At 36.9% G+C, this 15196-nt stretch overlaps 1 protein-coding gene and 1 pseudogene across 1 annotated transcript in view; both read right to left on the reverse strand.

Annotated features, from left to right (window-relative positions):
• Kpna1 (karyopherin subunit alpha 1) overlaps positions 1 to 15196 on the reverse strand; it is a 71538-nt gene that overhangs the window by 41837 nt on the left and 14505 nt on the right. Inside the window, exon 2 of the mRNA XM_003464161.5 lies at positions 1669 to 1802. Coding sequence (XP_003464209.2) covers positions 1669 to 1797 — 129 coding nt within the window. The 5' untranslated portion in view covers positions 1798 to 1802. The remainder of the gene's footprint in view (positions 1 to 1668; positions 1803 to 15196) is intronic.
• LOC100717801 (putative RNA polymerase II subunit B1 CTD phosphatase RPAP2) lies at positions 1775 to 13388 on the reverse strand (annotated as a pseudogene).

Raw genomic sequence — 15196 nt, forward strand, 5'->3', positions numbered from 1 at the left:
ACATAAATTTTTAGTTTGGTAGGTCACTGCTATCTTGCCAGAGGCGAAGTACATCTAGATAAAAATTCTAGTCTACTAAAAGAATGGCCCTAAGGATGCAGACACCTTTTGCACTAACAGGACCATGAATCACAGTATCCTCACATCTAGACATTCAGTTGGCAAAGCCAGACTTTTCTAGAGAGACGACAAAGCAACTGTGCAAAGCTAAAGAAATAATTTTCTATTTCTCTTCTTTAATTTTAGAAACACAACAAAAGATAGAAATGATACAGAATTTCAAAAAAAGGTAAGAAATTAACTCTAGCTAATATATTGCATATTGTTATCTCAGAAGTAGTTGTTCAGGTTACAAAATTTAGGCATGAAAAAATGATCAATCAAACAATGAGACCATCCAACTCTTCTTTTTGATGAGCTTACAGAGATTAGTAGCATAGCTGTCTATCTTGTATATATATAATATGTATATGTACATATGTATCTTCTTCCTTTTTCCTTTCCCCTTTGTTCTTTCCTTTGGAACACTTTCTTTCCCTTTCATTTTCATAATACCTAGTGTAAAAAAAACAACTGAAAGAGTAGTAAGACTCAAAATTTTTATTTCTTGATGGTTACAATTTTACAAATTAGACACAATATAAGTACTGTGGTACTAAAAGAGGTCTAGGGGCTTTGGGGGGAGGGGTCAAAGGAGAGGGCATTAGAGATTAAGCCTTCAAACGAAGCTATATCCCCAGCCCTTTTTTAAATTTTATTTTGATACAGTTTCACTAAGTTACTAAATCGCCCATGATGAGCTTGAGCCTGCAATCTGCTTGCTTTAGCCCCCGCAGAGTCCTACAATTAAAGGCATGAGCCACCACAACAAGCAGATCTTAATTTTACCAGTTTTTCCAAAACAAATTAGCACAAATGAAATGACAAAATCAAGTTACTAGCGCAATTTCAATCTCATACAATGAGTATGGTAGACTTCCAACTAACCATGTTTGTTTTGGCTTTTTGAGACAGGCTCACTATGTAGCCCGGCTGGCCTCAAACCCACGGAACCCTCCTGCCTCAGCCTCCCAAATGGTGGGATTACAGGAGTGTACCATCACATCCAGCTCTGCTCTAAGTATTTTTAAAAGAAGGTAAAGTGAGGTTAAGCCCTAAATCCTCATCCCAAATGCCCTTATGAATAATACAGAATCATAAGATATATACACTAAAATTCATTTTAAAATACTAGCTAATTTTAAAAAAATGTGAGGACACATATATAAGGATGCAAACTGAACCCAAAGGGTAGATGCGTAAGATTTTTTTACCCTTTATTTTATATAAAAATTTTTCAAACTAAAAGTTATAAGGAGACAAAATGTTTTCTTGGTCATTTTACAATTCACTAATGAAACATGCCCAAAAATCTTAAGGAAGCTGCAATTTTAGAAAAATTAAATAAAACAGAAAGTGTTTTTACTGAGAAAATGGAAACCTGAGAGATTTCTCCATTTCCATATTCAATTTTTCAGTACCTCTTCTTTCCTTTCCAAAAATAGTGGTTTGACAGTGGAAAGGAAAGGAAACATAGACATATCCTTGTTAAGTAAAAATAAAAGAGGGCAGCTGCTAGCTTAAGATGGAACTTTTTTTTAAAGAAATTAACAAAGACAGAGGACTCACCTGCTCTTCTCGTTTCTGTTTCCGGAGCTGCAGGCCTTCTTCCTCCCTCCTCCTGCGCATCTCATCAGGATTTAGAGATTTGTTCTTGTAACTTTTCAGGCGAAAGTTCTCTTTTCCTGGGGTAGTCATGATTTCTACAAGCGTGGAAAGAGAACAGATGAGGCAGCTTATAGTACAAAGTTCTCTTATTCCACAAGCTCGGCCCTCAGCATACACACGCTTAAGACACCAAAACGATTATTTTTAACAGCTTTATTAAAATACACAATTTATTTACTGTATTTATCTTACCACAGTGAATTTTCCAGTATTTTCATCGCCTCATAAAAATCCTGAGGCTGGGAATGTAGCTTAGTGGTAGAGTACTTGCTTAGCATGCACAAGAATTCAATCCCTAGCACCATCAATTCATAAGGTACAGAAAGAAAGAAAGAAACAAAGAAAGAAGGAAAGTTCTGTGTCGTTTAGCTACCATTCCTATTACATTTTGGGTATTCCATACAAACAAAATCATACATTACACAACCTTTCATAATTTCTGTTAAAGTTTATAAAGTGTATTTACATTGTAAAATATATCAGTACTTCACTCCTTTTTATGGCTAAATAATATGCTATTTTACATATATACCAAATGATATTTATTTCTTCAGCAGTTAATGGATACTTGAACTATTACTCTCTTTTTGTTATTATGAACAAGGGTTCTATAAACATTTGTGGTCTGACATGGTGGTGCACACCTGTAATCTCAGCAAGAAGGAGGTTGAGGCAGGAGGCAAGTTTGTGTCAATCCTCCTGGCTCAGTCTCCTGAGTGCTGGGATTACAAGAATACACCACTATATCCTGCAAATTTCTATTGTTTATGAGCCAGCTAGTCTCCAATGTTTTATTACAACTGCCTGGATGATGGAAAACTCTTGTTGACAACCAGTTTAACAACAAAACACATGTACACACGCATGCACGCACAAACATGTTTTTATAAATGTCAATCCTGTTAAGCATTTCCCTTCCATTCCTAGTATTATGATATAAATCTAAAATATCCCTCCAGAAAGTCTCATGTCTTTAGAAGTAAATTTTAAAAGATGATTGAATGGAGAAGGCTTTTGTTTTCTTGTCTCAAACAGGGTCTTGGGTTAATCTATTGATAAATTCTGTGCTGCCACCACCTAAGGTATAACTGGAGGGATGAGTCACTGAAGTCATGGCTTGGGAGGGTAATCTCTTGCTTCAGCTCATCTTTTTTCTGCTTTCTAAAACCCACCCTTTTGTCATTTTTCTGCTTGGAGCCAAGCAACTATAGACTAAGTCTTCTGAAAACTACAAGTCAAAATAAACTTCCTTTAAGGTTTGAGGGCAGATACTTTGGCCCAGTAATAGAAAGGCTAATACACCTAGTCACTGAGAATTTCTCATCATTAAGAAGGTGCTGTAGGTGGCATGTGCCTGTAACCCCAACACTTGGGAGGCTGAGATAGGAGGGCTGTTGTGAGTTCAAGGCCAGCCTGGGTTACAAAATGAGCTCAAGGCCAGCCTGACCTAGCAAGACCCCATCTCAAAAAGAAAAAAGACTTAAAAAAAAAAAAAAAAAAAAAAAAGTGCTGGATTTTTTTTTTTTTTTTTTTTTTGTCTTTTTCCTTTTTATCGGTACCGGGGATCGCAAATGGTTTTTCTATGTCTACTGAAATGACAATGTAATTTTTTCTTTTATTTTACTGGTATTTTGCCTCAACTGACTTTTAAGACTTTAAATCAAGCTTGCACTTCTGGGATATGATGTATATGTATTTCTACATGATGTTAAATTCAGTTTGTTAGTATTTGCTGAGGATTTTTATATTCATATTGACTATTCAGTGATGGGAAGTCTATAGCATATGTGCCACAAAGGCTGTTTGTTACCACTAAAAGGTTCACCATCGCTGATTATACTAAACAGTCTGTAGAATTCTTGTGATATCTTTGCCTGCCTTTGCTATTAGAGTAATACAAAATGAAGAGAAATGTTCCCCCACTCTTTACCTTTGGAAGACTTTGTGAAGATTATGAGTAAGGTGTTAACACTTCTCTAAGGGGCTGAATTCAACAGTGAGATGAGATGGGTCTACTTTTTTTCTTATGTGTGTTCTTTTGTAACTAGTAATTCAGTGCCTTCACATCTTACAGATCTACTCAGATTACTCAAGAGTTTTAGTAGTTTCTATTTTTTAAATAATTTTACCCATTTCATCTAAGTTACTTCATTAAGATAGAACTTCACAATATTTCTTCTAATCCTTTGATTTTCTGTAAATGTCCCTTCTGTTTTATTTATTTTTCTCCCATCACATCTTTTATTAGTGCATACTAGTTAAATAGATTAATGGATTTCATTTTGGCAGATTCATAAATGCATGTAACACACTTTCATCATTCCCTCCATCACCCCTTCTGGCCCATTCTCCCTCTGCTTCACTTGGCTGGGAGAGCTCTTTTCAGATTTGAATATTAGAGCCCTTCCCTACCATACACCCAACATGTTGTTTTGCCTTCTAAGGTTCCAGCAATTCAGAATCAGGCCAGGTTCAAATGTATTAAGTAGAAAATTCTAGAAATAAATAATTCCTAAGTTTAAAACTGCGTATCATTTTAATAGTTGATGAAATCTCACACCACCCTGTATGTTCCTTTATGGAATGTGCATCATCCCTTTGTCCACTGTATGCAGCTATAAAAGTAAGACCACATCTTGTATTACTTGTTCCAAAAGATATAATAGGGCATATTTTCAAGAAATGTCTTATTTTTTTCATGTAGAGCAATCTACATTTTTGTACATCATGTAGAAAAATCTACATTTGTTCAAATACAGTCATGCCAGTTTCTTCTGGATCATCATCATAGCTCTTGAAACCCTGAATTTCTTGCAACTGCATTTCCTGTAAAAACCATTGGTCCCAGTATCTCATTTCCAGTCATGGTGCTTTCCTTAAATGAGCATTTCATGTCTACACAGCCTGCTTGTGGTGCATTGGCAACACAGCTGCCAGTGATTTTATCTCATAAACTCTTCACCCAAATCACGACCCCTTGCAGGTGAGCCTTCACAAGGCTTTCTTTAAATCAAGTGTTATCTGAATACTTAAAAGACAGGAATAGCATCAAAACTGATGAAAGTTAAGAATAATGGTCCACACAAAAGTGATGAAAAACTGCAGGGACCGAAATTCAGAAAAAGCTTATTTCACACGAATGCATTAAGTATGTCTGTTACAACACATGACATGTTCAACTATCAACATATTAGACACAACCACATCCATATGTTATCTAGTGTGCACACTGTGTGTTGTGTCTGTGCTCTGGTCAATCAGCAATGTCATTTTTTTTTTTTTTTGGTACATTCTTCTGTGGTAGGCCAGAACATCTATTATCCCAACAATACAAAGAGAAAACATACAAATCAGTATTAAGAGACTTCCTTACCTAAAATTATAGAACTAAGTGTATATATATGTATTTAAATCTTTTTACTTCCATTCCATCCTTTGGTTAAATTTTATTAATACACTATCTGCCCTTCTTAATCCTTCTCTTATGAAAGGCATCACTAGCCCTGTTATTCAAACCAAACCTCCTTCTTGACCAACCCATCTCTACTTATGAACATGTTAACAAGATACATTCCTGTATTTCTCTGGAATTAATCTCTTTTTTTCAGAGTTCTCTTTTGTAATTCCCTTTCTTCTTAAGTGTGGCATGTAGGATTGTTTTGCTTCTTCAGTCAATGGCAACAGCTCCACATGTTTGCTTTTATAGTTCTTGTATCATGGTCACAGTCTTATTCAAAGTAGTATAAATGTTTCTCTTAGTCTCTTTTTGCTCAATAGCAACAAAACTTGGTATCAAGACTTTATGGCTGGGGCTGGGGATTTAGCTCAGCGGCATAAGCACCTGCCTTGCAAGCAGGCAGTCGTGAGTTCGATTCCTGGTACCGATAAAAACGAAAAAGACCAAAAAAAAAAAAAAAAAAAAAAAAGACTTTATGGCTGACAATTCCTTCAAGAGTATAACTGAAGAAGCCATGCTTCTTCAGGTCTGGGAGGAGTACAACAAGAAGCCAATCTTCCCTTTCTGTAAGCTGCATGAGCCATGCAGGGCCCAAGAAGACAGAAGCCAGTTCAGCCTTCCTGTGAGCCAGCATGTGGGCTGAGAATCAAGAAGCTTCCTGCCCTCAGCCCCTGCAAGAAAATGGCTGGTTTGGAGGACAGGCTGAGTTGATAGCAACTAAGGTACAAAAACAACTAAATGCTTGTATTGCTTGCTTGATTTTACTATGTCTGATAGTATGGACAACTATTGTGAAGCTAACAAGAGTATTATGGTAGCCACTGTAGATTTCCTATTATACTATTTTAAAGTTACGTACCACTTAACGCTGTTTTACTTTAATTGGCTTTATTGTTTTATTTTGTTAGGCTTTATTCTCTTAAATAAAAATATAAAGAGCTGGGCATGGTGCACTCCTATAATTGCAATAGTTGGGAGCCTAAGGCAGGAGAATCATTTGCAAGTTAAAAATGAGCCCAGGCTACAAAGTAAGACCAAAGCCAGAGTGAACTGCATAGTGAGACCGTGTCTTAATAAGACCAAAAAAAAAAAAAAAAAAAAGTGTAACTGGATTTTTCTCTTTCACTAAATAAGAATGATTAGTCTTGATTTCCTATTCCAGCTTGTACTGATCCAAGTTAGCTTTCTGGAACAAAATACTAAAATTTACAGAACATAAATGCTGCCTTCCAGGACAGTAAAATTTGAAGCCAGGTATGGTAGTGCACACTAGTAATTCTAGTACTCAACAGGCTGAGGCAGACAGGCCTGGTGGCATGTAATCCCAGCACTTGGCATGCAGGGCGGTGAGTTCAGGAAAAGTCCCATCAGTTCCATCAATTTCTGCTCTGTCTCCATGTTGAATAGTTCAGCAATAAGTCTCAAGTTCACCTGTTTACATAGCTAGTTACCTCTTATACCAAAACACCACTTGGGTATTTATAAACACTTTTAACTTATATTATCATTTAAGAATCATTATCAATAATATTAGTTATATTTAACTATATATTAATGTTAGAATTCACAATGGACATACTAAATGTGTCCTGTCTAGCTGATGATCTGATCTTGACTGGGGCTTATTTTGGGGGTTAGGGCTTCTACCACAAGCATTCTGAAAAATCATGCTAGAACTTATTTTCCAGTTAGGTTTTACTTTTGAGGAAACATAGTTTGTACACTACTTACCATCACTTAGTAGTTACCATGGCTATCAGATGATTGCTCCAATATTACAATGCTTATATGTAGTGCTACTATTAGTTATGGTTTCAAACATCCAGTGTAGGTCTTGAAATGTATTATCCCCCACAGATTAGAAGGACTACTACACTTGATTACCATTTATGGGAACGTTTCCTTGTTGACTTTCTCCCTAGTTCTATTCACTAGTGAAAGAGGGAGATCCACACTCTTACTCACTTATCTCTTAATTTCTGCCAGTTTTTACTTTTCATTTACTGTACTATGTGCTTTAAGATCATTTAGAAAGGATTTTATGTAAATAAGTGTTTAAAAATACTTTCCCTGGGACATGGCTGGGAAGATGGCAGATTGAGAGGTAGCAAGGTAGAGAGCCTCTCTGAAAAACACAACTCAGAGTCCAGAATTTAACACCATGGAGAACATCAGACGAAAGGAGAGGGATTCTCACGACCCAGGAAGAAACTGAGGAAAAAGAAAAAGAAAAAAAAGGAAGGCAGGAAGGAAAGAAGGAAGGAAGAAAGGAAAAACGTGGATGAAAGGCTGGAACCGACGCACTCTCACTGGAGCCAGTCTGGTGCTCTGCTGGGCACACCATGGAGTCAGAGGACTCATGGTTGTGCTGAAGGCATAGTAGCACAGAAATCGGGGGTTGGCGAGCCCAAGGCCCTTGGCAGGAGGATGCAGCACAAAGGAAAGCAGAAACAACGTGGGCAGCTGCATTAACCCATGGTGAGTGCTAGGAATTGGGTCCTGCGGAGAGGGTGACCAGCTGGATGACATACTGGAGTTGGGCAGGATGGGCCTGAACCTGGAATCACAGTGGCGTCAGTCAGCCACTCCGGGCTCAAGGAGGACTGGTGGGATCTGCTTGGGCTGGGTCATGCCCCTCATCAGGACGCAACAGCCAGGGATAAAACTGTCCTGAACCTGTGACATCCGCATGGCACAGATGAAATGTGCTGAAGGCACTTGCTGTTGACTGGCTCAGAGAAGGGCCAGTCTACTTCATCCCTACGTACACGTCCCACATCAACAGTAAATGGGAGAGGGCAGCAATCCTCTAGGCAGCACGCTTAAGAAAAATTGTAAGCAAAACAGAAAGGGCCTGAGACCTCCACCATACACCTGTCTAAAAAAAACTAAAAACACGACAAGAGAAAAAAAACAAGAAAAGCCTCCAGCCACTAACCAGGGAAAATAAGTCCAGGAGAGGTAAATATAAAAGAGATCGAGGGCAGCAAACATGCAATACCGAACAAAGCAGACATAAAGAAATACCTTCAGGACCTCATAGACGAACTTAAAGCTGAAATTCTAATTCAAGTAAGGCAAGATATGAAACATTAATAAAAGAAATGCTAAGCAACTCTCGAGAAGACACAGATGGAAGAATAGAGGAACCCAGAAAAAGGAAAGAAACCTTTGATGAAGAATACAAAATCTAGAATACATGAAACAGATGCAAAGAATTTACCAGGAAATTAAAAACTCCACTGAAGGCTGGCAAAATTCCTTGACAGAAACTAAAGTTAAACTTTCAAAACTTGAAGACAGATTTGCAATGTGTGATTGTGAAACGAAAGATCTCTCAAAAATTAACAAGGAACCAGGAAGTAACAGTACAAAGGCTAGAAGACAACAAGAGGATCTATAACTTAAGAATAAAAAATGTGAGCGAAGAAGCAGGAGTAAACACAAATGAAATACAAGGCTATTCAGAGAAATAATTAAGGAAAATTTCCCAAGTATAGGAAAAGGAAATGATATTCAAATATGAAGCACATGGAACTCCAGTCAGCTACAACCAAAACAGATCTACACTCAGACATATAATAATCAAGATCCCAGAAATTCATCACAAGAATAGAATATTAAAAACAGTGAAAGAAAAAACAACAGATCACCTATAAAGGAAACTCATCAAAATGACAACACACTTTTCCACACAAACTATCAAATCAAGAAGAACTGAAAGCAAAGTATTCCAAGTTCTGAAAGGAAATAACCTCCAACCCAGATTGATGTACCCTGTAAAATTGTCTCTCAAAACAACATGCTTCCATGACAAAGAGGAACTGGGGGAATTCTTTGTGCCCAACAATCCAACGCTACAAAAAATACTGAAGGACATTCTAGAGAAAAAAAAATTACCAGGATTCCAGCAAGAGTGGCAGAAAGGCCTCAATAAATGGGGCAGATAGTGGAACGAAGGAGAAAAGTAGTTAACCAACAGCAGAAAAATAGCACAGCAGAGATGAGGCAGAAAAGACTGGCTATAATCTCTAACATAGCTGGCCTTGATACATTAACAAAAAGAAACACAAGCAGAGTAGATCAAGAGGTAGGGTCCATTGAGATGCTCTGAAGAGGAAATACAATTTACCTAAAGAGGGTTAATGAACAGAAAGTTAAAGATGAGAAAACAATGCTCTGTATGACAGGGAACCAGAGAGAAATAGGAACAGCTCGTCCAGCAGCTCTAGATAGGTTGCAAAGTCATGTCACTTTTGTGCAGTGAAGAACTACTCAGCTATAAGGAAGGAAAACCTTGAGGCTTTGTAGGTAAAGGAATACAGCTCACCATCAAGTTCAGGGGTAAAAAGGTCCAGAATCACTTAGGGAGATAGCGGGTTGCCCCTAAAGGAGTTAGTGGGACACAAAATGTACAAAGCACACTGAGAAAGGGAAAAGGTAGGAACTGTCTAAAAAAAGGAAGGCAGAGGATATTGTTAATAGTGTATCAGGATTTAAAAGCCACATTAGTCTTATCACTGTTTTTAGTTTGCTTTTATTCTGTTCCGGTCTGTCTTCTTGTACTCGATTTGAGGGCACAGGCAGCTCTCCCAGAAATAGCAGGCTATACCACAGTAACTATCCTTAATTTCCTATTAACTTAAACTGAAGCCCTGTATTACTGACATTGTCTTACTATGATTGATCTTATTTGAAGCTGGTTTGTTAGATTGCTGTTTTCCTTGACTGATTTTATTCGAATTTGGTATGCTTGATAGTATCAAGTCTAACAGCAAAGGCAACTACTCTAAAGATGACAAGACGCAATAAGATACCCATTGTAGTCTGACTTTAGCTGCTTTTGAAGTTCTCTAATGTCTCCATGTTTTGTTTTTATTAATATTGCTATGTAGTGCTACGTTCAATTATATTATGCCTATTTTCTATTGAAAATAACAAGAGACATCATAGTAACTACTGCAAATCACCTAGTATTGTGGTTTTGTATGTCTTTTTCATGTTTTTCTAGGAATTTGTGTTGTTGTCTGGTTTTGAATGTTTTTCCCTCTAATACAGAAAGGATGAGTATACATACACGTAGAGATTCACATGTGTAGAACTTCTAAACAGTTTACGAGAATAGATTCTATGATGTACGATGTAATGAACACATACTCTGAAAAAAATGAGACACTAAGATATCCAGTGCTAATTCGGTAGCGTCATGATATAAAATCTAGCAATACTATTATTCTCTGTCCAGAGTGATATTAATCTGTTTTCTTTTGTTTAATTTCAACATACATAAAGATATGGACAGCCATTTTGAAGAGAACAAGAGACATTATGGCAGCCACTGTTGACCTCCCTACTGTCTGGTCGTGAAGACCTAAAATGCCTTCATCATCCTGATCTGATCAGTTTAGTACTATTTTGTTTGGTATGAATTCACTGTGTGTGAAGATATGGACAACTATTTGGAAGAAAACAAGAGACAATATGATAGACAGTGAAGACCTCTGGTGGTCTTGCTTTAAAATCTGTGTTTTTAAAATTGTTTTCTTATGATCTGTTTTGTTCTGTTTAATTTTACCCTCTTTAAAATAAAAAATACAACTAAAAAAATAAGATATTTTCCCCTAGTTTCACTGGTGAATGGGTCAACAGAGCTCCTTGTTATGCTGAAGTGGTAAGAGTCAGGAGGCTCATAGCAATTAAGTGACTTGACCAGGGTTACACACCTAATAGAAGACAAAGCTAGGATATTTATCTACACCTCCTAACTATATACCCAAGTGCTCTACTGCTGGCACCTAATTTTTGACTTCCAGGATCCAGAACTATAGAAAATCAATTTCTGTCATTTAAACCACTTAGTCTGCCTTATTTTTGTTATAAGAAACTAATACATCTATTCAGTGGTATTTCATCACAGATTGGGCCATATCAGTCTGAAAAATGGATATACTGCAATAAGAATCTGTAAATAATTCTTTCTTCATCTTAGACTGCATTTATGGACCTATGTATTGTTCTTTAGTATCTAGAGCAATGATGAAGAATCTTCTAGAACTTTCAATGATACAAAGAGTCTGGTGAGGTACAAATGCTGTGTGTTCACCACCCCTGACCTAAAGCTCAAACTAGAAGGCCAAAGGGGTAATTTCCTGAGTTCTTTTTTGACAACTGCTATGATAACTGGTATCACTGAGAAAAATTAGAGGTCACTACATTTTCTTGAATATTCATTCAAGTTTTAAGACTTCAATTTTTTCAAATAAAAAATATTACACTGTGTCTTAGATCTAAAACATGCAAGACCTTATGTTAACTTTTTGGGGTAACAGTTCTCCTATCTGGGAAAGTTATCTTCCCCAGTTAGTTCCTGAGATAGGAAATAAAATCTGAGAAGGTAAAGATCTTCCTTGGAAAAAGCTAGTTAGAGTCACCATCAGGCCATGTGTGTGGCTAGAATTCCAGAGATGGTGAGTAGAAGTTTATCTTCTATTCTCTCTTCCTGAATTATACCATTGTGGTTAACTGCTGATTCTAAATATAATGGCTAAACTTTCAAGGTCTCCATTCTTCAAGTGTAGCTATAAACTGTAAATAACACATTTTTTGTAGACCATTTCTGAATGCCAAGAACTGAAATCTGTAATGACAGTACCACCACTGCAATTAAAAGTTCACTCTACAAGTTCATGTATTTTCATTTGTTAATCTGAAAACTTGGACAAGATTTTTAAATTGAGTGTATGTATCTCCCCAAGTAATGTGAAGATCCAAAGTCCACATGATACTTTACTCAATTTTTCAAGTACAATGCATTTCTAATCTGGTTCTAGGAACTTGAGTCTATCAGTGGAAAGGTGGAAAATCACGATCTTCTGAGTCTTATGATAGGTGGTTTCTTCATTCAAAACATATTATCCTGTATATGATTTTCTGATTCTTGCATTTAATGTTTCAGCTTCTTTTTTCAAGGTCACACAACAAGTGGTTTAATGGCTGACCTGAGCCTCTGAAAGGTAAAGACTCATCCAGGTTATTCTGAGATTCCCTGAAGGCAAGAAAATGACTGTCTGTTTTGCAGTTCATGTCATCTTTATCAAACTCTTCATTAACCAGACAGGCCAAAGTGGGTTTTTCTGGTTATACAAAAACCTCGGTTTCTTCTGTCTTCCACTCAAGCAATGTCTCTCTCAGAACTTTTTAAGTTTGTGTTAGCAACTTTAGGACACAGCTGCACTGAACCAGAGACAAACCTAGAAACTTGGCTTGATTTGGCAAATTTCCTCTTAAAATACTCAGCACTTTTCAAATTTATGCATACACAAGTTTTATCTGACATAGTACATTAGTTTTCAAAATTTCCTAAAGCTTTTACGCTTTCATGTAAGGGCTACTTGAAGAAACCTGAGTATTTAATTTCTGAAAAGGAAGTTTATAAGCAGTGGCTTTTTCCTAATTTGCAACTACATAACTGTTCAGGGACTTCTACCACTGTCTGTCCTTTTGAGTATGGGGTTAGTTTTCTGATTCCTTTTTTTTTCATTATATGCTTCTTACATGTATGGAGCTGTTGCCCTGAACCATGGTCTATTTCCAGGTAGATCAGAAGAAGCAAAGCCTTGCTCATTATTACTGCTACTATCACTACAAGTAACAGAAGAACTGGATTCATATTACTTTTCAAGATGATCAGCATTATCAATATCTGATGTTTTAATGACTTTACAGCATCAATGTACTTCTCCCAAATGGCCACCCTGTCCTTTCTTCAGCAGCTGAAAGTCAGACTGTCTGTCATCTTCTTGAACCCATATTGGAAGTTTTGGAAATTTGCACTTCAAAAAAGTTAAGGTGCTTTGTAACAAAAGTTGCTGCAGAATTTCCTTCAAGTATACTGATTCTATTTGTTTTTGCAGAAATTTTATATTTCTTTTTGGTATGATCCTCAGCTTCTTCTGACATAAAAGATAAACACAATTTGACAACTGAACACTCAACCATGACATCACTGTAGTAAGCAGGTGTGCAGAACTGCCCCTTTTAAAAGTATCTTCTTGTTTCAAGCCACTTGTCTGTTCAGTACCTGTAGGCTTTCGGAATGTGTGGGCAGCCTAGGTCCCGAGGTCCAACGAATACTGCCGGTGATGTTGACTATGAGAATCATCATCCTGCAGTTAACGTTGATACCTCAAACTTGGTATCTGAGCAATGAAGGAATAAGTGTTCCCCAAAAAAAGATCTCTTCTGATTAAGGTGATCAGGGGTTAGCTAGACTGGGAAGGATACGATTTTGTCAGTTGAGATTCAAAGAAGACCCTAAAACAGATATGAGTATAAAATAAAGGCACAGAAGTTAGAAAGTGTGACTGGTAAGGAACAGCAGTCATTCTTTAAAAGGAGTAAGTACATATAAGAAAGCTAAACATCAAGCACTCTTGGTTTTCTTTTTCTTCTTCCACTTCCTCACCTCACCTCCCCTCCCCTCAGGCCACCAAGGCTCTAACAACTTCTATCATTAGATAGTGCACTTACGCTGTACCGCAGAAATAAGTCTTTCCTCTTTGGGCATCTCCAACTGCCGCCTGCAGGTCATTCTCCCTCTTTTTTGTTTTTGTTATAACAAATACATTTTTTGACAGCAATTTTGTTATTTACATACATTTACCATACAGTATTATTTTCCATGTACCTCAACACAATTCCTCTTCACTCAATGAGGCATAGGCAAACCAAAAGACTGAGGACGCCTACACCATAAAAAGGCTCAGAATATCAGTGAGAGTGAGGCATGTGGAGGCAGACCCAAACAGGGAGGAAAAAATAACAAGTGTTCTTCCTCTGGTTCCAATCATAATCACCATCAAGTCCTCTGCATATTCTTTTAAAAACAGGTTATGTAAACATATATGTACAACCTTTTTTTCTATTATACACTGACAGGACAATTACACACGCAGTTCTACGCTCTGCTTCAACTCTGCACAACTCTCCACATCAATCCCACAAAGCTGGTTAATCTTTTAACAGAGTAATTTTATACCACAACCAGACGCTAGACTTGACTGACAGTTTTAACTCCAATTTTCTATGATAAAGCTACAATGAATGTTCTATTCCATGTATTTACTTCTATCTATATAATTACAAGGATGAATGAATTCTAAGAGTGGAACCTCAAGGTGAAAAGGCATTTAAACTTTTAATACTGTCCAATATTCTTTTAAAAATTGCACCAGCCAGGCATGGTAGCACACACCTATATTCCCAGCACTCAGCAGGCTGAGGCAAGATGACTGCCCAGAATCCAAGGTCAACCTGGAATACATGGTGAGTTCAAGCTCACAATATATAAAAAAAACTATCTCTAAACTTAAAAAGCATATAATTGAAATAAAGTTAAACCTATTTGACAGTTTTTATGAGTGCATGGGTTCACTCCATCCCACACTGTGAACATAGGAATGCATGTGAAAAAAAATACTTCTCATGACAAATATTTTCATACCATCACTGAGACATCACATGACCTTTTGACTTTCATACTCTCAAGTTCCTCAAAGATCCTGTGATGTGTGATGGCATCACCCCTCTGCAACGACCAAATGAATGTTTGTTTATGTGTTCCTGTGTTTTACAATCTTCTCTTTTAATTTCTAATAAACACTGAGATACATGATGCTAAACAAAAGTTCTTGGGGATTTTCAGTAAAGTTAAGAATATAAAGTTCTGAAACAGACAGACACTGGGACCAAGACCAACTGATAATTTTTGATCCTATGAAAGAAAAAATCCTTCAGGTGTTCAGACAACATTCAATTCCAGATTACGGAAACTCAACATTTTTATAGTTTTGTGTCTTCCTGCTCGAGAATTCTTAATTTTTTAATCTTCTTTTAGCTTTTTATTACAATGATTAAGAACTTTTCTTATTTCTCATGGGATATGTCTTACTTAATACTCTTGTGTTTTACACC

This window comes from Cavia porcellus, unplaced genomic scaffold, assembly GCF_034190915.1.
Source record: "Cavia porcellus strain 051 isolate PalLab524CR breed Dunkin Hartley unplaced genomic scaffold, mCavPor4.1 scaffold_15, whole genome shotgun sequence".
Taxonomy (NCBI): Eukaryota; Metazoa; Chordata; class Mammalia; order Rodentia; family Caviidae; genus Cavia; species Cavia porcellus.